The following is a 22437-nucleotide window of genomic DNA, read 5'->3' on the forward strand; positions in this document are numbered from 1 at the left end:
CTGTAATCTAGAGGGAAGCCGCCAATCCCCCTTCACTCTTGCGTTCTGTGTTCCTGCAGATTTCACACCACTTGGAAGCCACCAAGGCTTACCCTCTAGAGCGGCAGTCCACGCTGTGCCTGGAGACTGTTGAACCACCACTGAACCACCTGAAGAAGTTGGGATACAGGTACCAGTGTCCCCAGGCTGCACAGGGCATCAGGGCCCTAGTCCTGGCCCATTAAGCCATTGTTTTCTGCTTGGCCTCTGGGCCTGTGATGGGAGAGGCTGCTGCAAAGATCTTTGAAATGTCTTCAAGGTCTTTTTCCCATTGTCTTGGATATTAGCACTTGGCTCCCTTTTAGCCATGCAAATCTCTCTAAGTGGTTGTTTTGCAGCCTGTTTGGATTCCTGTCCTGAAAACATTTTTTCCTTTCTCTACCACATGGCTAAGCCGCAAAATTTCCAAACTTTTACACCCTGCTTTCCTTGTAGGTATAAATTCCAACTTGAAGTCATTCCTTTGCTCCCATATCTGATCACAGGTTGTTAGAAGCAGCCATGCCATTTCTTGAATGTTTAGCTGCTTAGAAATGTCTTCTGCCAGACACCCTAGGTTACCATTCTTAAGTTCAAACTTCCACAGATCACTAGGACACAATTACAATGCAGCCAAGCTCTTTGCTAAGGCACAGGAGGGTGACCTCTGCTCCAGTTCCCAATAACTTCCTCCTGTTCATCTGAGACCTTGTCAGCCTGGCCTTCATTATCCATATTTCTATCTGCATTTTGGTTCCAGCCACTTATTAAGTCACTGAGTTCCAAACTTTCCCTCACTTTTCTGTCTTCTTTTGAGCCCTCCAAAGTCTTCCAACCTCTGCTCATTACCCAGTTCCAAACCTGCTACCACATTTTCAGGTATCTTTATAGCAGTGTCCTGCTCCTCAGTGCCAATTTTCTGAATGAACCCATTGTTGCATTGCTATAAAGAAATAACTGAACCTGGGTAATTGCTGACAAAAGACCTGAATCCATAGGTATTCATGATGAATAATTCATGACAAGCTACACAAATGAAAATAAGAAATCCAGGCCTAGATACATTGTAGGGTAAGGCGGAACACAGAAGAAAATCTAACTTTAAAAATAACCAGAAAGAAACAACAAATCATCCACAGAAGGAAAGCAATTAGACAGCAGATGTGTTAATCGTAACAACAGTAGATAGATAAATCATGTTGCAACAACAACAACAAAAGACACTTTTGACCTAGAATTATGTATCCAGCAACACTATCTTTAGGAAAAAGAGCAAATTAATCATATTTTCAGATAAATAAAAGCCAAGTTTACCACCAACAATCCTACACTATGGGACATCAAAAAAGATGTTTTTATTGATGGAAAATGTGTAAAGCAAACACAGAGCCTACAGGGAATAATTTTTAGAAATTCACTATCACTCGTGGAAGTTTTCAGTGCCACTCTCAATCACTGTTAGGTCAACCATATTTTAAAAATAATAAAACTATAGATTTGGACAACACCATCAACAGGCTTGATTTATTGGACAGCAGTGGAACTGGAAGCACATTTATTATTAATAGAAAATGTGCGTTCTCCTTAGTCACACAAGGAATATTGCCCAAAACACTGCTTGCTGGCTTCAACAAGTCTCAAATAACTTCTATGGGATGGACCAGTGTTTCCCTTTACATATTTTGTCTGACAGTTATTCCTGTCTGCTTTTAACATTTCTATTTATCACTGGGATTAAGCAATTTGATTATAATGAGACATGATGTAATTTTATTCAATGGTACTTGTGCTTGAGGTGCATTCAACTTCTTGCATCTGTAGGTTTATAGTTTACGTCAAATTTGGAAAAAAAAAGTCATTATTTTTCCAAACGTCTTTTTTTTTTTTTTTTTTTGAGACGGAGTCTCGCTCTGTCACCCAGGCTGGAGTGCAGTCCCCAGATCTCAGCTCACTGCAAGCTCCACCTCCCGGGTTCACGCCATTCTCCTGCCTCAGCCTCCCTAGTAGCTGGGACTACAGGCTCCCGCCACCTCGCCTGACTAGTTTTTTTTTGTACTTTTTAGTAGAGACGGGGTTTCACCATGTTAGCCAGGATGGTCTCGATCTCCTGACCCTGTGATCCGCCTGTCTCTGCCTCCCAAAGTGCTGGGATTACAGGCTTGAGCCACCGCACCCGGCCCCAAACATCTTTTTTAATGCACTACCCTCATTCCTCATGTTTTCTTCTCTCCTTCAGGGACTTCAATTAAATATATATTAAGCCACATGAAGTTGTCCCACAGATTACAGATAATTTAGCTTAAATTTTTTTAATCCTCTTTTCTTTTGGTTTCATTTTGGATCGTTTATATTGCTATGGTTTCACGATGAATAATCTTTTCTTCTTTAACATCTAATCTGCCATTAATCCCATGCAGTGCAGTTCTTATTTTATACATTGTAGCTTTCACCTCTAGAACAGTGATCCAGAGTGTTGTTATATCTTCCATGCCTCAAATTAACTTTTACAGTATGTGGAATAGAGTTTTGATATTGTTTCAATGCCCTTGAGTCTGTTCTGGATCAGTTTTAATAGACTAATTTGTCTTCTTGTGGCTCCTATTTTCCTACTTGTTTGTATGTATAATATTTCTGACTGGATGTCAAAAATTGTTGCCTTCTCTGGTGTTGGATATTTCTGGAGTCCTATCAGTATTCCTGAGGATTTCACAGAACTGACAAAAGACACAAATCCACAGGTATATGATGAGTTAATTATGACAAGCTGCATAAATAAAAAGAAGGAATCCACACCTAGGTAAATCTTATTCGGGGATGCAGATAAGATAAAATCTCATTCTGAGATGCAGTTATTTAAGAACAGAGTTTTAAAGTGTTTATAGATGTAAGGGGTAGAAGTGCAGATTTCTTCCATGCATATATTGCATAGTGGTGACATCTGGGCTTTTAGTTTACCCATCGCCTGAATAGTGAACATTGTACTGAATAAGTAATTTTTCAACTCTCACCCCCTTCCACCCTCCCACCTTTTGGAGTGTCCAGTGTCTTATTATTCCACTCCATATGTTCATGTGTACACATTGTTTAGCTCCCACTTATATGTGAGAACATGTGGTATTTGACTTTTTGTTTCTGAGTTATTTCACTCAGGATAATGGCCTCTATCCATGTTGTTCAAAAGATATGATTTCATTCTTTGTTATGGATGGATAGTATTACCTTGTGTATATATGCTACATTTTCTTTAACCGGTCCTCCACTGATGGATGCTTAGGTTGATCCATTATCTTTTCTGTTGTGAATAGTGTTGTGATAAACATACAAGTGCAGGTGGTTTTTCATATAATTAAGTCTCTCCCTTTGGGTATATACCGAGTGGTGGAGTTGCTGAACCAGATAGTGGTTCTATTTTTAGTTCTTTGAGAAATCTCCATACTGTTTTCCAGAAAGATTATACTGATTTACATTCCCAGTAGCATTCCCCTTTCTCCACATCTTCACTAAAATCTCTTGTTTTTAGACTTTAATAATAGCCATTCTGATTGGTCTAAGATGGTATCGCACTGTGATTTTAATTTGCCTTTCTCTGATAATTAGTGATGAGCATTTTTTCATATTTTTTGACCACTTTTGTGTCTTCTTTGGAAAAATGTCTGTTCATATCCTTTGCCTACTTTTTAATGGGCTTATTTGGTTTGACTTCCTTGTAGATTCTGGATATTAGCCCTTTGTCAGATGCATACTTTGCAACTATTTTCCCATGTCTATTTACCCTGTTGATAGTTTATTTCACTGTGCAGAAGGTTTTTAGTTTAAGTTCCATTTGTCTATTTTTGTTTTTGTTGCAATTGCTTTGAGGACTTGGTCATAAATTATTTGCCTAGGCCAATGTCCAGAAGAATTTTTCCTAAGTTTTCTTCTAGGATTTTTATAGATTTTGGTCTTACGTTTAGGTCTTCAATCCATCTTGAGTTAACATTCGTATATGGTGAGAGGTATTGGTCCAGTTTCATTCTTCTGCATATGCCAATCCAGTTTTCACAGCACCGTTTATTGAAAAGGGTGTCATTTCCTCAATGTATCTTTTTATGGACTTTGTGTCTTCATTTCTGAGTCCTCTATTCTGTTTCATTAATCTATATGTTTATTTTTGTACTACTGCCATGCTGTTTTGGTTACCATACCCTTGTAATATAATTTGAAGTCAGGTGATGTGATGCCTCCAGCTTTGTTCTTTTAGCTTTGGATTGCTTTGGCTAGTTGGGCTGTTTTTGGGTTCCATGTAAATTTTAGGATTTTTTTTCTAATTTGATAGAGACTGTGTTGGGTCTGTTGATTCCTTTGAACAGTATGATAATTTTTAACAATGTTGATTCTTTCAATCCATAAACCTGGGATGCTTTTCCATTTGTTTGTGTCATGTATGATTTCTTTAATCAATGTGTTGTAGTTCTCCTTATAAAGATCTTTTACTTCTTTGGTTAAATATATATCTAGGTAATTTTTTGTAGCTATAATAAATGAGATTACCTTCCTGATTTGGTTATTGGCCAGATTGTTATTGGTGTATAAAAATGCTATTGATTTCTGTACATTAATTTTGTATCCTTAAATGTTACTGAATTTATTTATCAAATCTAAGAGTTTTTTAGTGGAGTCTTAATACGGTTTGGCAGTATCCCCACCCAACTCTCATCTTGAATTCTAGCTGCCATAATTCCCATGTGTTGTGGGAGGGATCTGGTAGGAGATAATTGAATCATGGGGGCAGCTTTCACCATACTGCTCTCATGGTAGTGAATAAGTCTCACGAGATCTGACGGTTTTATAAGGGGAAGCCCCTTTCACTTGGCCTTCATTCTCTCTCTTGCCTGCTGCCAGGTAAGATGTGCCTTTTGCCTTCTACCATGATTGTGAGGCCTCCCCAGCCATGTGGAACTGTGAGTCTATTAAATCTCTTTTTGTTTATAAATTACTGAGTCTCAGGCATGTCTTTACCAGCAGTGTGAAAATGGACTAATACAAGTCTTTAGAGTTTTCTATACAGAATATCATTTCACCAACAGAAAGGGAGAGTTTGGGCTCCTTCTTCTCCAATTTGCATTCCCTTTATTTCTTTCTCTTGCCTGATTGCTCTGGCCAGGACTTTCAGTACTATGTTGCATAAGAGTGCTGAAAGTGGGCATCCAGGTCTTGTACCAGTTCTTAGAGGGAATACTTTCAACTTTTCCCCGTTAAGTATGATGTCAGCTGTGGATTTGTCATGTAAGGCTTTTATTATGTTGATGCATGTTCCTTCTATTTCTAGTTTTTGAGAATTTTTACCATGAAGGGAGACTGAATTTGATCAAATGCTTTTTCTGCATCTATTTAGATGATCATACGGTTTTTATCCTTAATTCTGTTCATGTGCCATGTCTCATTTATTGATTTGCATCCCTGGGATAAATCCCACCTGATCAAGGTGCATTATCATTTTGATGTGCTGTCGGGTTCTATTTTCTGGTATTCTGTTGAGGATTTTTACGTCTATATTCACAGGGATATTGATCTGGAGTTTTCTTTTTTTGTTCTGTCTTTGTCTGGTTTTGGTCCAAGGGTGATACTGGCCTCATAGAAAAGAGAGATATCCTCCCTCTTCAATTTCTTGGAATAGTTTCAGAAGGATTGGTATTAGTTCTTCATATGTTTGGTAGAATCTGGCTGTGAATCCATCTAGTCCTGGGCTGAGTGCAGGGCATTAACACAACAAGTGAAGCCACTTCCGGCAGCGGAGAAATCAATTGCAGGGACAGAAGCGAACCAGGCTCCGTGTGGTCTGCTTGGAGCCATCTCGGCTTCACAGAGCTCACTGCCCACTGCCTCTGACAGCCACACCCAGGGCCTCCGCCCCTGCCCCGGCCAGCTGGGGTGTGTCCTCTCCACTGCAGACACAAGCGCCCCCCTTCTCTGCAGCCCTCAGCTCTGCGACGCCATCCTCTCTCTGGTCCTCCGTGTCTCTGCCAGGCATGGGCTCCCGTCCACATCTTTTCTGCCCAGCACACTGTCCTGTTGCCGTGTCCCCGCATCCTTCTTCCCTAGCATCGGCTGTGGAACTGAGGTAGCAATGGCTGGCATATTAAGAATGTGCTCCAAGCAGCTCTGCCTAGGGCTGAACACCCCCCATGTGGCTTCCCCTCCTCATCAGCATCTGACCAGTGGCAACAGTGAGGCCACAAGGCTCAAATGCCCTTCTCTGGGTCACAGGTGTGTGATAGCGGAGCCAGAGTCGCTCCCTGGCAGCAAGACCCAGAACCTGCACTTTCATTCCATGTTCCACAGCAATTCCAACCCCAAAATTGAACTTGACTTCTTTAAACAATATAACCAGATGCAATCATAGCCCAAACACACAAGGCACGTGCACACACACAGGTGCAAACACACACACATGCACACACACAAAGACACACGGGCACAGGCACACACAGGCACACAGGCACGTGCACACACAAACACACAGACACGGGCATGTGAACACATCCACACACAGGCACACAAGCAGGTGGACATACAGGTGCAAACACATGCACACATACAGAGACACAAGCACATGCACACACTCGTGCAAACACACAGAGACACACAAATACACAGCTGAACATAACGCAGCTGAACACACACCGACATACACCAGCATGCATACTCACACCTACAGGTGCACATTCACACACAGGAATACACAAACACACGCATGCATGTGCACACACACTCACGTGCACACCCACATCCCCGCAGACATTTTACCTAAGCTGCCAAGGACCCGTGGGAGTGACTTCAACACCCCCATGAGCCTTTCCAGGACCCACACCCAGGCAGGCACGTCGTTCCTTCAGTGACAGGTGTCACACTGACCACCCCCTCAGGCCCCATGCACCCAGGCTGTAGCTTGTCCCCAGCCCAGGACCCACACAGGAGCTGCTTAGGGTTCTCAAGGGGCTGTGACTGCTCACCTGCTGTGGGCCACACCCCCACGGGGCCCAAAGAAGCTGCTCAGCCCATAGGCCATCAAAGGACATTCAGCTGCCAGGGGTGGGTGGACGCCTGACAGGTCCAGCTGCAGGCCTGGTGGGAGCGGCTCCACCTCAGCTGCTGGGACCTGGCATCCCCATACTTGGTGTCGGAGGCCTTTTCATGTCTGCTGCTGTCTGTCCCCAGGAGTCCATTCCTCCCCCTACTCCCTGTGCTTCCATCTTCAGCATGGGGCCTCCCAACGGACCTGGGCTCCTGTCCTGGTCTCCCACTGCAGACCCGGATGGCCCAGCATCTTCCGCCATCGCTTCCGCCCAGGGCTTCCAGTGCTACCCACCACGCTGTGTCTGCCCTGCCCAACCTCCACTGTCAGCCTGAACCTCTGCCCACAAAACCCAATGCCAAACCCAGGCAGGGTGGGGGAGGGTGCTGGGCAGCAGGGGCTTGTCCCTGAGAGCCGGCCTCCTCCTATGTGACAGCTGCCTGGCCTGGTGCTCCCAACTGCGGACACAGAACCTGTGCAGAAAGCCGTGGAAACAGCCGCAGGCAGGCGCCTCGGTGAACGCTGCTGGTCACTGGCGCGGCGCCACAGGTGGAGCTGGGAAAAGCTTTGGTGTTGCGGGGGTAGTGCCCCCCACCCAAAAAATTCACATCGACCCAGAACCTCAGAGTAAGACCTTTAAAATAGGGTCTTTGTAGATGTAATTCCATTAAAGATTTTGAGATTATCCCAGCTTATCCTGGTGGCCCTTAAATCCAGTGACAGGTGTCCTGATAAGCAAAGGAGGAGACAGACACGAACTCTGGGAAGGAGGCCCCGTGAGGACAGGGGCAGAGGTGGAGCCATGGGGCCACCGCCCAGGACCACCTGGAGCCACAGAAGCTGGAAGAGGTGGGAACCTCCTGAGCGCACAGGCCTTGATATCGGACTTCTGGCCTCCTAAGCCTTAGGAGGGAACCCCTGTTGTTCAACCCATTTGTAGGATTTTCTCAGGAGCCCAGGAAACGTCTTAAAACCGGACACTGTGCGTGGATCACATCATTGGCTGTGCGTCAGTTTTCAGTAATTGCAGGGTAAATGGAGGCCATCCAGGTCTGGCGGTGTAGCCAGAGCTGGGGTCAGGAAGGGCCACTGGACAGGCAGCCATGGCCAGGTGAAGAGCCTGGAGTCCCGAATCAGGATCCACCTCTCCCGACTGGGCAAGATCCTGTGCTCCCGTTTCTGGTGATTTTGTAAGTGCTGACTGAACCGACTGCCGCTGGGAAATAACATCCGTGACCCCAAACCAAAATTTCACCCGCAGACAAGGAAGTAGACTCCATGAACACCCGACTCCCGACGGTAGAACCAGGTGCCCACCCCAGCCCCGGTCACTGTGTGTCCTGCGCAGGGGCCAGGGCAGCCCAAGGCTCAGTTCTGTCCTCCTGCTGAGACCTCGCTCAGCCCCCTGGACGCCGCCCCGCGCCCCCTGCCTCTCCTCTCCTCACAAAGGCTCCAGGACCATGTCTGTCTCTGAAGCCTGACGTTACCTCCCACTGCAATTTTATTGTAAAATCACTGCGTTTATGTCAAGAGAGTTTGTACAGGTTTCGAAAAATGCACTGAAGAGTCACCTTGTGCCTAATAGGACAGTAAGAACACACCAAGGAGACACCATTTCATTATTTCATTGATGCTGTTAGTAGGAACTGCCCGAGGGGGAGGCGCCCCGGGCTCCGCGGGACAAGAAGGCAGTCAAGCCCGCACCGAGCAGGAGGGAAGCAGGAGCCGCAGCCTGGCCGCCGCACAGCTTTGGGGGTCTCCCAACTTCCCTGCTCTGAGTGCGGAATTTCTCAGAAGAATTACACAGAAGCCCATCTCTGGTCAGTTCTGAGTGGAAGGAGAAACCACAGGAGAGGAGAGGAAGTGTGGGGCCCGAGACCACCGTGGGGTGGGTGGGGGCCAAGCCGCCGGGCTCTGAGGCCTCAGCATCCCCTGCCCAGCACCCCAACTTCCCCTGCTGCCTTTGTGGGCTCCAGGGCCTGCTGGACACCTGGTGTAGGGACAGAGTCGGGGCTGGGGTAGGAGCTCAGCTGCACCAGACACAGTGGAGCTGGAAGTCACCAGAGGCACCCCTTCCTCCTGGGGGGCTGTGCCTCGGCCTCCTCAAGGCAGGGGCCCCTGTGCCCCTCAAGTCCCAGCACCCGGCACCACAGAACCGCCCTGTCAGCTGGGCCCAGAACCTTGTGCGGAGCCAACTCCTGCGGAGGGCCGGTCAGCCCCGGGCAGAATGAGCCCCCTCCGCAAAGCCTGTCTAGCGGCGCGGGGCCACAGGTGCCCAGAGAAAGGCGAAATTAGAAGAGCTGCCGGGATGGTGGCGCTGCACACGGGCGCCCTGCAGGGAGAACAGAGGCTGAGGCCGAGGGCGGGGGTGCTGCGCTCCGCGCCCGGCATGGACCTGGCTCCCTGCTCAGGCCGACCCCCGGCCGCGGTGCCCCCACCTGGGCGCCCAGTCCCCGGCCTGCGCCCAGCCTTGGGGTCCGAGCACCTTCACAGCCCGGCCCTGCCGCTTCCCTGCACCGTCTGCAGCTCTTTAAAGAACTGGACGCGGTCGGGGGTCGCCCAGCACTGTCCTCGCGCCCCTCGCCGCCAACCCACCCCACCCCAGGAGGCCGCGTCCGCGCTCATCCATCCCCCGCCGCACCGTCCACGGGCGTCCTGCGGGGCGCAGAGATCGAGGTCCGGTCGTCCCCGGGGGGGCCCGGAACCAGGTGAGGGGCCCCGCCGCACCCTGCCCAGCGGTTCCCACGGCCCGAGGGTCGACCGCGCCCTGCGCTGAGCGGATACCCGGTGGCCGGCGGGGCCTGCGCGGAACCGGCCTTGTATGGCAGAGGCCACAGTGCGCCCCGCGCGTTCCCCGAGCCGGGTGGGGCGTCGGGGGCGGGGCTGCCAATGAGCGCGCGGGGCGGGGCTTGGGGCGGGCACGGGACGTTGGGGGCCGGGGGCGGGCCCGGTGCGGGGCGGGGCTGGGCGGGACCGGCTGGCGCGGGGCCGCGGCGGGAGCGCTCCGCTGAGCACCAGGTCGCGCGCGGCCGAGTCGCGGAGGCGCCGCCGCTGCAATCGCTGCGTCTCCAAGGTAAGCGGGCGCGGGGCTCGGTCCTGCGGGCGCGGCGCGGGGACACCCAGGGGCGCAGACTGGGCCCGTCAGCCCCAGCAGCCACCTGAGCCGCAGCCCCTGCCCCCCGCGCTCACCCGAGCCCCCTTCCCGGGCCGTCCCGCGCGTCCCGGCGCCCCCGGATTGGGATGCCCGGAGTTCGGCGCAGCGCGCTCGGTGCCCGGAGGCGGCAGGGAGGTTTCGCAAAGGCCACGGGCGGGGGTCACCGTCCGCCGCGCCAGGGACAGGTCTGTCACCGTCTCCGGGCCCTGCGCCTGGCGCTTTGGCCTTTCTTCGCTGCGGGGGACGCCCCTGCAGCCTTTCCCTCCAGGCCCTCCCCAGCCCGGGACTCGAACCGTTTCCCTATTCCCAGGCCTAGGGGGCCGCCGCCAATGTGAGGCGTGGGAAATTAGGGCGTGGAGGGCTGGAATGAAGCCACAGCCCACAGCGGGTTTTGAGAGATCCCGGGCCATAGAAACGGCCCAGAATGAGCCGTCTCGGGGTCCTGACACCACCGCGTCCCGGCAGGTGGGGGTGTCAGACCGTCCCCCGCAGCGCCTCGGGCTTCCCCGGGCCTTGGCTACCGCCCGCGGGCCTGTGGCGATGGAGAGGCGCTGCCGGGACACCTTCCCGCACCCCTGGGAGCAGCGCCCGAGGATCTGAGGAGCCCTTTATTCTGCGGTTTCGGTTACGTAAACGGAGCCGAGGGAGGTGAGAAGCGCGTCCCTCCCCGGCCGTGGCGGGGCTGCTGTTTTGATGGGCTTTGGGGGCTGCTGTTTTGATGGGGGTTTGGGATCTGCTGTTTGGATGGGCTGTGGGGGCTGCTGTTTTGATGGGGGGTTTGGGGGCTGCTGTTTTGATGGGGTTTTGGGGCTGCTGTTTTGATGGGGTTTTGGGGCTGCTGTTTTGATGGGGGTTTAGGGGCTGCTGTTTTGATGGGGGTTTGGGAGCTGGTGTTTTGATGGGGGTTGGGGCGGCTGCTGTTTTGATGGGGGTTTAGGGGCTGCTGTTTTGATGGGGGTTTGGGGGCTGGTGTTTTGATGGGGGTTGGAGGACTGCTGTTTTGATGGGGGTTGGGGGGCTGCTGTTTTGATGGGGTTTGGGTGTTTTGATGGGGTTTGGGGGCTGGTGTTTTGATGGGGGTTGGGGGCTGCTGTTTGGATGGGGTTGGGGCTGCTGTTTGGATGAGGTTTGGGGGCTGCTGTTTGGATGGGGGTTTGCGTTCCCTCTCAGTGTCACCGCTGATCCACCTGGCATGTTTATTGGCTCTTCTGCGTGCAGGGCCCCTGGGAGACCCATAGAGGACTGGGCCCCTCAGCCCACCCCGGCCACCCCTGCCCGCCCGACTTCTCTGGGGGAGAGGTCTCCCCCCGCGCCCAGCCAGCCCCTGCCCCTGGCCGGTGACCCAGCTCCCTGTGGCCTGGGACTAGGAGATGGGGCTGGACGGAGGCCTGGAAGGGGCAGGAAGTGGAGGGGAGTGAGGCAGCCGCAGCCTGATGCCGGTGCCTTGAACTGGGCTCTCGGCCTGTCAGCAGCTGGGTGCCAGCGCCTCCCCACCACGTGATCCTCGGAGGGCCTGTGGGGGAGGGGCGGGCTCCAGGAGCGGCTGCAGAAGGCGAGCTCCAGGAGGGTGTGTGCGTTTTCCCGGGAGGGGTCTGCAGCTTTCATGGTTTCTAATGGGATCCCTGATTCCGAAAGGCGCCGGCATGAACTCGCTCTGCATCTTCACAAAGCATGAAGTCACGGGGACTGGACCGCGTGTGCGTGGAGGAAGCTCCCCGGTCACTGGCTGCATTTTCATCTTACAGCTGGGGTTGGTCCATCTTCCCGAATTCCCTGAAGTTTCAATACATGTTTTAACGATTATACAAGGTTATAAATGCTCATTGTGGAAATGCGCATAGAAATGCTCATAGAAATGGTCTAAAAGGGGCTTCCTTTTGACCCCTCTACCCTAATTTGCAAGCCTCACACTGGCAGTGGCTGCCCTAGGCCTGGGAATCGGTCAACAGGGTTCGTGCACCGGGCTGGGCAGGGTCTGGAGGGAGGGGCTGCAGGGGGCCTCCGTGGGCACAAAGGCCAAAGCACCACACGCAGGGCTCAGCAGAACTTCCTAAAGAAAATTAGGATAACCCATCGCAGATGGAGACTGGGGAGCTCTCTGGAGAGCAGGCAGTCTGTTCCCTCCCAGGCCTGTGGGAGCCACTCCCTGCAGAGGACGCTGAGAATTAAAAGCTTCCTTGGGAGACGCTGTGCCAGCAGAGAGCCGAGTCTATTTATAGCTGGTGGTGAGACAGGAGGACTGTGTGAGAGGGATGCCATCTGGGGCTCTCGGGGGCCCCAGGCCAGTGCTGGTCAGCGCCCTGCAGTACCTGGCCCAGCCTGGTGCCCTCAGGCAGAAGTGCCTTCGGGAAAACACTCTGGGTGAGGAGAGTCAGTCATTGCCTCCGCCTGGGCTGGGGGAGCCAGAAAGCTGCGCCCAGGAGGGTTGCGGCCGGGTGTCAAGTCCATCTGAGCCCACAAACCCTCAACCAGGAGCCAGGATCAGGCAGCAGAATCTACACACGCCTAGTTCCTACTGCTGGCGCCAAAGGTGTTTCCTGGGAAGGAAGGGGTGGAGCTGCCTGGGTCAGGCCCAGCCACATCTGGGGCTCAGACCTGGTCCCCGGCATCCACGAGCCAAACCCCAAGATGCCCTGCATGGATCCTCCTCCTAGGGAGACCACTTTCTTCTTGGTGTGTGTGTGTTAGGGGGTGCCACAGGGCCATAACCCACTGCATGCCTCTGATATGATCTTCCACCCAGGGCAGCCCCCACCCAGATGATCTCTCACACAGGGATTCCCTCCTAGGGCATTGGCAACAGGGTTTCCCCCTAAGGTGACATCCCCCTCCCAGGACATCCCCCTCCCAGAGCTGCCCCCTCCCAGAGCCACCCCCTCCCAGAGCCACCCCCTCGGCCATTCCTTCCCCAAGACTCCACCACCCAGGACAACGTCCACAAGGATTCCCCACCCAGAGAATCCTCCCCACATGGCCTCTCCACCCAGGGAATCTACCCCCACTCAGGGCATCCCCGCCACATGGCATCTCCACCAAGGGCACCCCCCCACCCAGGGCATCCCTCCACCCAGGGCATCCTCCCCACATGGCATCTCCACCCAGGGAATCCCCCCCACCCAGGGCATCCCCCCACCCAGGGAATACCCCCCACCCAGGGCTTCCTCTGCACATGCCATCCCCACCCAGGGTATCCCCTTCCCTGGGAAATCCCCCTCCCCAGCACATTCCCCCCACCAGGGGATTTCCCTCTCCCCAGGGCATCCCTCCCAGGGTTCCTCCCCCAAGGCTTACCCCTCCCTAGGACTTCCCCCCTCCAGGGCTTCCCCATCCTGGGCATTTCACCTCCAGGCCGTCTCCCCGCCAGGGCCTCCAGGGCACATCAACTCAGCAGCACCTCCTCAGTGGGGCAGCCCCTCCCCAGTGCTGCAGGGCTCTGCCTGGGAATGGCTTTGATTGGCTCTGCTGGATCCAGGGGAGGGGCGGGTTCTGTGGTCTGCAGCCCCCTGGAATCACGCCTGGGGAAGGGCAGCACCCCGCAGGAAAGTGGCACGCGGTTCTCAGAAAAAGAATTAAGAAAAACATCAGCTGTCCCTAAATCTTATTTCCTGATACGCAAATTAAGACTGTTCTGGGTTCCGTGTTGCTCCTTTAACTTCAGCACTACTTAATTGTGAATTGTGATTTAATGTCTGAATGTCCAAATGCGTGACTTTCTTTGGGGAAGAAATATAAAAAATCTTTCAAAAGAGTGGAAGCAGGCAAAGCTTTCTGTCTTTTCATCATATCAGCTGCCTTCTGCAGCCTCATCCGTTCAGAAAGCTGGGCTTCTCCCTTCCATCGTGGAAGGGTGAGCGCCTCCTCTGAGGACCCCAGTTGTGCGGACGTCGTTGAAAAGTGAGGTTCTGGAAGGGAAGGGAGGTTCTTAACCTTTCTTTAAGCCCAGCGGTTAAGGCCACCTGGAGCCCTTTCCCCGTTCAGCGTGGCTCAGGGAAGGGATTGGTGCGTGCATTCCTCCGGGCCGGCTCTGTGTCCCACGTCTGACTTCTTGGCATGATCAAAGGTGCCCACCCATGTGGGCTCCACGTGATCCCCCAGTGCGCATGGCATCACAGACCACATTTCCCAGATTCCATAACCTGTAACCCCAACCTGCTCATTTGTTCACAAACGTCCAATGTGACCTCTGCCCAGGGAATGCCACCAACAGCCGCACCTGCCAGGCGACTTCACACACCCGCTGCCTCCCTCTGGCCATCAGTCATCAGTCAGTGGGGACAGGAGCAGCGAGCACCTGTATGGGGTCTGGACGTGGCTTCCAACCCAGGCCCTGGCCCAAGTGCCCTCACGTATGACACAGGCGAGCTCCCAGCACCCTCTGCCTTGTGCACAGCCACCTGCATCTCCCACCCATGGTGTCTCACAGGTGACCTGGCCACCGTGGCTGCTTCTGGGGTGTCCATCCTCTCCTGTGCACACCAGCCCCCGCTTCTCCTAAGGCTGCCCAAGTGCCGGTTTCCTCTGCTCCTTGGCGGGGTGGCACCTCTGCCTTCTCAGTGCCAGAGGAGCCTGGGCCATGGGCGGAGCCACTGGGGTGAAGCTCATCTCAGCCTCACCTCCCACCAGGCTTGTTCCTGCCACCTTCGCCAGTGCCCACGTGTCCCCAGGCCGCCTGCTGTGAGGGCCCCAGCTGGCACCTGGCACAGTCCACCTGCAGTTCTAGTGCCAGTCGTTGTGGGCTGCCTCTCTTCGTGTTCCGGGAGCGGGATGGGGTCTTACTCACTGTCTGTTTTCTCATCGAATCACCAATTCCTGAGCACTGTGCTCTGGCTTTTCCTGTGTTTTTAATGTTTAACCAGAAGCCGCGCAGTGGGCACTCTGCCGTGCCGGCTCACCGTGGTCAACAGTGTGCGCGAGTGTCCGTCCACACTGCATCGAGGAGCCCCAGGCGCTCGCGCTCATGCTGCCCACACTCCCGCGGGGACGCCCGCTGTCCCTCAGACCACCATGCTGGTAGCAGGCGCCTGTCCACGCGGTTTCCCTTTCTTGGCAACTAGGGATGAAGCTGTCGTGGGCATTCCTGGGATGTTCTTTGGGGCATGTGGGCAGGAGTCTCTTGGGTCAATCTGGAAATGGAGCCGTTGGATCCGGGATCATGTGTGTCTTTACATTCATCAGATGATGCCAAGCAGTTCCCAGAGGGGTCGAAGCCATTCACCCACACAGTTTCCTGTTGGCCCGTGTCCTTGCTGGCACTTGCCACTGTCAGCCTTTGCAATGTTTTAGCCTTTTCTAAGGCTGTGTGGAAGCCTTATGATTTGCATTTTCCTGGTCATACTAACAAAGCTGAGTGCTTCCCGCCGAGCACTGGGCACTTGGATACCCCATCCCCGAGGGGCCTTTTCAAGCCAGCTGCACTTTGTGTATTGAAATCTTTTTTTTTTTTTTTTTTTTTTTTTTTTTTTTGAGACGGAGTCTGGCTCTGTCGCCCGGGCTGGAGTGCAGTGGCCGGATCTCAGCTCACTGCAAGCTCCGCCCCCCGGGTTTATGCCATTCTCCTGCCTCAGCCTCCCGAGTAGCTGGGACTACAGGCGCCCGCTGCCTCGCCCGGCTAGTTTTTTGTATTTTTTAGTAGAGACGGGGTTTCACCGTGTTCGCCAGGATGGTCTCGATCTCCTGACCTCGTGATCCGCCCGTCTCGGCCTCCCAAAGTGCTGGGATTACAGGCTTGAGCCACCGCGCCCGGCCTGTGTATTGAATTCTTATTGATCTGTACAGGTTCTTTATATATTCTGGAGACAAGCCAACATTTGTGGTGTGTAGCAAACATCTCCTACTCTAGGGTTTGCCTTTTCACTCTCTTGATGACATTTTTTCAATGAACAGAAGTCCTTTCTTTTAATCTGGTGCCGTCTAAGAATCTTTTCCTGCGGGCCAAGGCTTTCTGTGTCCGTGTAACAATTTTCCCCCACGCCAAGGACATCAGAAATTCTTTTGCATGACCTTCCTGAGGCTTCTCGATCTGATCTGGAGGACAACCTTTAGCATGCAGACACAGCTGAACCTTCCCTTAAATCAACAAATTCCCATCAACTGACTTTTCCTCACGCCAGCCACATATGCACCCTTCATTTTCTCCACCTAAAAATGGGCAACTGGAGGCTGGATGGGTCTCAGAAGGCAGGTGCTGTTGGCAGCCCTGGCCTAACACCCATCCTGGCTTAAGCAGACCCCCAGGGGCCTCTGGAGCCCCCTGTGGCCTCTCAGTGCTACCTGAGGGCCTCCGCAGACTCTGTTCCCCATTAGGGATGCTGAGCCTTCTGGTCCCACCCACTGTGTCATTGTGTCCAGAGGCCGCTGACAATTGACACAGTCCGGGGTTAACACAACAGGAACGCATTCCCCCATGGTCCTGGAGACCAGAAGCCCAGTGTCCAGGCATCTCAGGGGTCAGCTTCCTCTGGAGGCTTGGGGGGACCCTCCCTGCCTCTTCCAGCTCCTGGTGGCTCCAGTTGTCCTGCGCGTGTGGCTGCGTCACTCCAGTCCCAGCCTCACGGCGACTGTCTTAGTCCGTGGGTGTTGCTGTAACAAAACCAGGCGTGGTAATTTATGAAATGATATGTTCACTTCTCACAATTCTGGAGGCTGGAGAGTCCAAGATCAAGGCACCGGCAGGCTTGGCGTCCGACAAGGGCCCTTCCCTGCTTCCAAGACAGGGCCTGGTTGCCATGTCCTCATGCTCTAGCCCTTTGATAAGGCACTCAGTCATTCCTCGGAACCTGGCCCCCATAGCTCAGTCTCATCCCCCAAAGACTCTAACTCTTAATGCCACCACAATGGGGATTAGGTTCCAGTGTGGATTTTGGAGGGGACGAATTCAGCCTGTAGCACCTTCTCCTCTTTTCTGTGTGTCTTCTCTTCTGCCTTTTCTAGGTAGAGACACTCACCATTGGATTTAGGGCTCAGCCGTGGATAATCCGGGATGATCTCATTTCCAGATCCTTTCTCCAAACAAGGTTGCATTCACAGGTTCTGGGGATTAGATGGGGCCACCGCTGGCCCAGAGCTGGCCTGGTCTCAGCTGCCTGCAGGTGCCCTGGACCTGGAGCCCTGAGGGCAACCCAAGGGCAGTGACTGGGCTGGGGTGGGGAATGGTCCTCGTGCATCTGGCGCTCAGTGAAGCTGCGCTGGATGAGGGACCAGCCCCTGGTTCTGCCGTGTCCTGTAACCTGCTCTGCCCCCTGTGAGAGCCCCGGCTGTTTTCTCCTGTAACCCACTGTGCCTCCCGTGAGAGCCCCAGCTGTGTTCTCTAACCTGCTGTGCCCCCCGTGAGAGCCCTGGCTGCCCCCATGGGATATGCCTTTAATGGAGGCCTGTCCCACCGCATCTGCAGCCGCCGAGTCTCGGACGTGGTTGATGGGATGAGCCAGCCGGGATCTATTTTATTCCGTTTTGGGATGCTCTGTTGGCGGAATGTCCTGTGTGGTGCTTTAGAGAAATGGTGTTGGCGTGGGTGGTGGGCACTGGCTGGGGATGTGGTTTAACTCTCACTTGGGCCTCGGACAGCCGTCTCAGACCAGGATGAGTCTCCGCTGCAGTGTCCTTTGCAGAGTCCGGGAGCCCCATTGCACCTCCGTCCCACGGTGGCCATTTGGTGGCAAAGTTGGTGCCCACGGCCCCGGCGTCTGTGGCCTGGATACTCGGCCCTAGTGCTCTGGAATGTTCCATCCTCCCTCCTGTGTCTCCCTGTCATCCTTAATCCTTAGTCTCCCACTCAGAAGGGGTTTGCTCTGTAGCCTGGGAGGGTTTTCTCTGTGACTTCCCTGCCTTCTCATCCCTACACCTGTGTGCAGATGGGCTCCGGTGGCCGTCCCCAAAGTGGCCGTGCTGAGGGCTGCGGGGACCACATCCTGCAGATGGGGGCCAAGATGTGGTTCCCAGAGGCAGAGGGCACCAGGGGCTGGGTGCTGGGTGCACCCTGTTGACCCGAGAAGCTCCCGTGCACCCATCTCTTCTTCTGAGGGCGGAGAGTGAGTGGAGGTGGCCGGGGCCGCACAGCCCCTGCTCCCCTGCTCCCCTGCCCCCCTTACCGGAAGGTTCCTTGTGCAGGGTCCCTCCCACCCCATGGGACTTAGGATAGTGTGAAGCCTGCCCTGTCCTGCCCGGGTCTGAGGCCACGCGGTTGTGGTGAGTGGCAGGGGTCCCGATGGCCCCGTGCAGGATGGCCGGAGGACGCCACGTGAGACGACCAGGGTCCAAGTGTGGTGTGCTGCGGGCGCTGCCACAGGACTCGGCCCTGCCCTCCTCCTCCCACTTCCTTGGGGACTGCACTCAGCCTGGGCTTGGCTCTGGCCCTCAGGGTCCCTGAAGAGCAGGAGCCCGACCTCAGGTCCTCTCTGGGGCAGAGCCTCAGCCCAGGCCTGGAGACCCCATCCTAGCGACCTCTCTGGACCAGTGACCTCTCAGGATCAACCAGTGACCTCTCAGGACAGTGACCTCTCAGGACAGTGACCTCTCTGTGCTGGGGACCTCTCAAGACTGATGACCTCTCTGGACCAGTGACCTCTCAGGATCAACCAGTGACCTCTCAAGACTGATGACCTCTCAGGACCAGTGACCTCTCAGGACAGTGACCTCTCAGGACAGTGACCTCTGAGGACTGGCGACCTCTCTGGACTGGGGACCTCTCACAATGGGGACCTCTCAGGACCGTGGCCTTTCAGGACTGTGACCTCTCTGGACGGGCACCCTGGGGCAGACCTGGCCGTGTGCGCCTGCCTGGCCTCTGGGTGGGGTGTGCTCTCGAGTGTGCCCTGGGGACGCTGGGCTTGAGTGACTGATCATCCTGCATCTTCCGCTGCAGGGGGAAGTGCACAGACTCAGAAACTGCCAGCTTTGTTTTAGGTCAGCGGGTGCAGCTGGAGAAGCTGCTGGTGGCTTCTCCAAGGCAGGTGGAGCTTCAGAGGTCACCCCCGGCCTGGTCCAGCCCAGCACAACCCAAGGGGCCTGCAGGACACCTGCGACCAGGACAGAGGTTCCCAGGGAGGCCAGAGCCTGAGCAGGGCCGAGGGCTGACTCTGGGGTCTCAGGCCCCAGGGAGGGGTGATGAGCTGAGAGGGGTGGTGGCTCCCACTGGCTCTGTGGCTCCTGCCTCAACCTCTGACCCGGCACTCCTGTTGATGTGAGCACGGCCTGTCCACCAGCCTCCTCTGCCAGCAAGGCTCAGCCACCCCACAGCCATCCACGTGGAGAGCGGTCGTGTGGGCTCTGTCGGCGCCACCCCCCCGTGGGCGTGGGCAGTGAACAAGGGAGCACCGAGGCTGCTGCTACCTTTAAAACAGCAGCTGGCCCTAGTGACACACCCCAGGCCCTAGTGACACACCCCAGACCCTAGTAACAGGCTCCAGGCCCAAGGGACAGACCCCTGGCGCTAGTGACAGACCCTAGGTCCTAGCCACAGGCTGCAGACCCAAGGGATAGGCCCTGGCTCTGGTGACTGACAGACCCCAGGTCCTAGTGAGAGACCCCTGTTCCTAGTGACAGAGCCGTGGTCGGTCCTAGTGACTGCCCCTGGCCCTGCTTACTGATGCCACATGGGCACCCGGGTTTCCAGCCCCTGGACAGCTCTGTGATCAGAGGCCGGCTGCTGTTTCTCCAGCCTTGTCACTTCTGTTCCGTCAGCTTTTCTGTAAGTTTGGCTTCGGGCAGTCCAGCATCCAGTCTTAAGGTATTTCCCAGGAGATTCATTCTGACAAATTGGGCCCAGTTGATTTTCCGTGGGGCCTCTTGGGAACAGGGACAGCCCATGGGGTTGGGGGCAAGGTGGCCTGGGGTGCCTGGGCGGCCAAGTCCTTGGAGCTGGCGACGCACCTGGGGCAGGCGTTTCCCGGCCAGCGGGGATGCTTTGTTCCCCAGGACAGTCGCCCTCTGGGGTCTGCCTCTGCCTGCCCGTTCTGAGGTCTGTGGTACCACCTCTACCCTTGTCTTCTGCCCTCTCCAAGCCTGTTTTGAAAATGCCAGTTGTACAACAACGTGCAGCCCACCCATGGGTGAGCCCATAGGCGCCATCCTCCTGACTCCCTGGGGAGGCCCTGGGGGTGGGGGCGTGAGTGGGGTGGGCTCAGCCTCCAAGCAGGTCCTGGCCGGGCCCCACTTGGGCTCCCGTGGGGTCTAGCCAGGGAAGGGGTATGTGCTGTGAGCAGGAACCTGGGTCAGGGCAGGGCTGGGCATGTCCCTCCTACCAGGGAGGCACCAGCCAGCAGGAGAGGGTGCAGGTGCACACCTGGATGCAAGCCAAAGGCCTGGGAGTGCAGGGCACAGCTGGGATGGTGGGCACAGGCCTGGGAGTACAGGGTGACCCCCTTGGGGCTCAGGGCACATGTGGGATGGTGGGCACAGGCCTGGGAGTGCAGAGCAACCCCCTGGGGGCTCAGGGCACACATCTGGAGATGGTGGGTGCATGCCTGGGAGCTTGTCCTTTGATCCCTGGGTGAGCAGTTTGTCTTCCTGGAGTCTCTTCTGCTACACGACCTTCTTTTCCCTCACGGTGACAGAGCACAGCCTCCGAGGGAAACGGTGTGAGGGTCTGCACCCAGGGCTCAGGTGCACTGCGTCCAGAAACTGTGAGAAAGTGGAGGACGCCTGGCCTCTGCCCGTCCAAGGAGAAGCAGCTGGCACAGCTGCATACTACACTTGGTGGTGAGCGCCAAGGGAGAGGTGCCCGCCCAGGCTCATTGTCCCTCTGACACCTCCACGTTCTCTTAAATTAAATGTATTCTATTACCGTCATTGTGGAAACAGCACATGGGTCTCGTGAAGCGATCCAGACAGTGCGACTCCCGTCTCCTCTGCTGCCGCTTGGGGTTGGCCGTGGCGTCCTTCTCCTCCAGACCCAGCAGCAGCCTGGCTGTCTTCCACAGCAGCACGTCTCGCCTGATTCATTCTGTCTATTTTAATTTAAAAACCTTTTAAAAAATAGTTTGCTAAGCTAATGCCTGTTTGAGGTAAAACAAAACTACAAGAACCTAGAACAGTGAAGCTCAGATGGGCTCTGAGGCGAGTCCCCGTGTGAGATCCCTGAGCGTGCACCCCACGCAGAGCCGGCTCTGGAAGCATTTGTGGCAGCCGGCGCCTGAGGTCGGCACCGCTCCACGCCTTGGTGCAGAAAGGCTGGGGCTGAGTTGGGACGGATTCCGCTTTTCCCTCCAAAACTGCCTGGGCCTGGTCCTCGGCCCTCCCGACAGGGCCGTGGGTTCCTGCATCTACTCCTTCTTCTCAGCTGTTGACGGCTGTCGCCCTCGTCTTCCTGGGAAGCCCAGTACCAAGCACCTCCGCAGGGGGTGTGGCCACGTCTCTGAGCTCACACCCACTGCAGGTGGCCTCCCTCCCCTCAGCCTGAGTGGGGACAGTGGACGAGGGTATCCAAGTCCCGGCCGGAAGCATTTTTCCTCAGTTTGAAGCCAGTGTCCGTCTTCAGTAGATCTGGCGATGGCCTGACCCCTGTTCCTTTCTGCCCTCTGCCCCGCGGACCCCACAGTGCTCTCGTTCGTGCCATCTCATGCTGTTGCTGTGCTGAGGGGGGCTGAGCCCAGTGAAGGTGGTGCCTGCCCAGCAGGGGTGCAGGGGTACCTGGGCGCAGGGGCCCTGCGCTGGACCGTCCTCACGCACCGTGACTCCCGCCTGCCCGCATCTCTGCTCACGCGTGTCCGCTTCCGCCGGGTCTGAAATTGCCTGCTGGCCTCCCTCTGACCTGCCTCAGTTTCTCCTCTTCACTCCTCGCTGCCTGATGTTTCATTACTTGTTTATTTGTTTATCACCTGCCCCAACTGAAGGCCTCACGAGGGCAGGACGCTTTATGTCCCGCTCAGCCTTCCAAGGCCAACCTCCAAGCTTATTAAAAACTCCTGCAAAGCACGCGCTGATGGGTGGGACGTCCTGCGTGAGCCCTGAAGGCGGCTCCGAGGGGCTTCCCTCATCCCTTTGCTCCCAGGCGGGTCCCATGGGGTGCAGGTTCTCAGATGACTCACGGAGGTGTGTGAATAAGGGTCTTTGTTCAGGCGCGTCCCCACAGGAGATAAGACCACAGAACGCGGCCCTGAGTTTGAAGCATCCCAGAAGGTTCTTTTCCTCTGACCCGCACGCCCACCACTGTTCTGGGTGCTCACAAAACCCACCATTGCTTCTGGGAATTTCCCAACCGCTCCTCCTGCCCAGC

General features: G+C 55.0%; 2 protein-coding genes across 5 annotated transcripts in view; both read left to right on the forward strand.

Moving 5' to 3' along the window:
- Positions 1-9435, forward strand: part of LOC105463276 (probable palmitoyltransferase ZDHHC11B) — a 48753-nt gene extending 39318 nt beyond the window's left edge. For all 3 annotated transcript variants that reach the window (XR_011625201.1, XR_011625200.1, XR_011625203.1), the window contains 3 exons: positions 60-169; positions 7509-7699; positions 7790-9435. The gene's annotated coding sequence lies outside the window, so the exon portion shown is untranslated. The remainder of the gene's footprint in view (positions 1-59; positions 170-7508; positions 7700-7789) is intronic.
- Positions 9436-10027: 592 nt separating this feature from the next.
- The window catches only part of TPP (tubulin polymerization promoting protein), a 34835-nt gene continuing 22425 nt past the window's right edge, over positions 10028-22437 (forward strand). The window contains exon 1 of one of the 2 annotated variants that reach the window (XM_071099149.1): positions 10028-10145. Coding sequence is in view for 1 of the 2 variants with exons in the window: in XM_071099148.1 (XP_070955249.1) it covers positions 10651-10874 (224 nt within the window). In the remaining variant the exon portion in view is untranslated. Of the gene's footprint in view, positions 10146-10355; positions 10875-22437 lie in introns of those variants that run through there. The other variant, XM_071099148.1, reaches the window with a different exon arrangement.

This window comes from Macaca nemestrina, chromosome 6 (assembly GCF_043159975.1).
Source record: "Macaca nemestrina isolate mMacNem1 chromosome 6, mMacNem.hap1, whole genome shotgun sequence".
Taxonomy (NCBI): domain Eukaryota; kingdom Metazoa; phylum Chordata; class Mammalia; order Primates; family Cercopithecidae; genus Macaca; species Macaca nemestrina.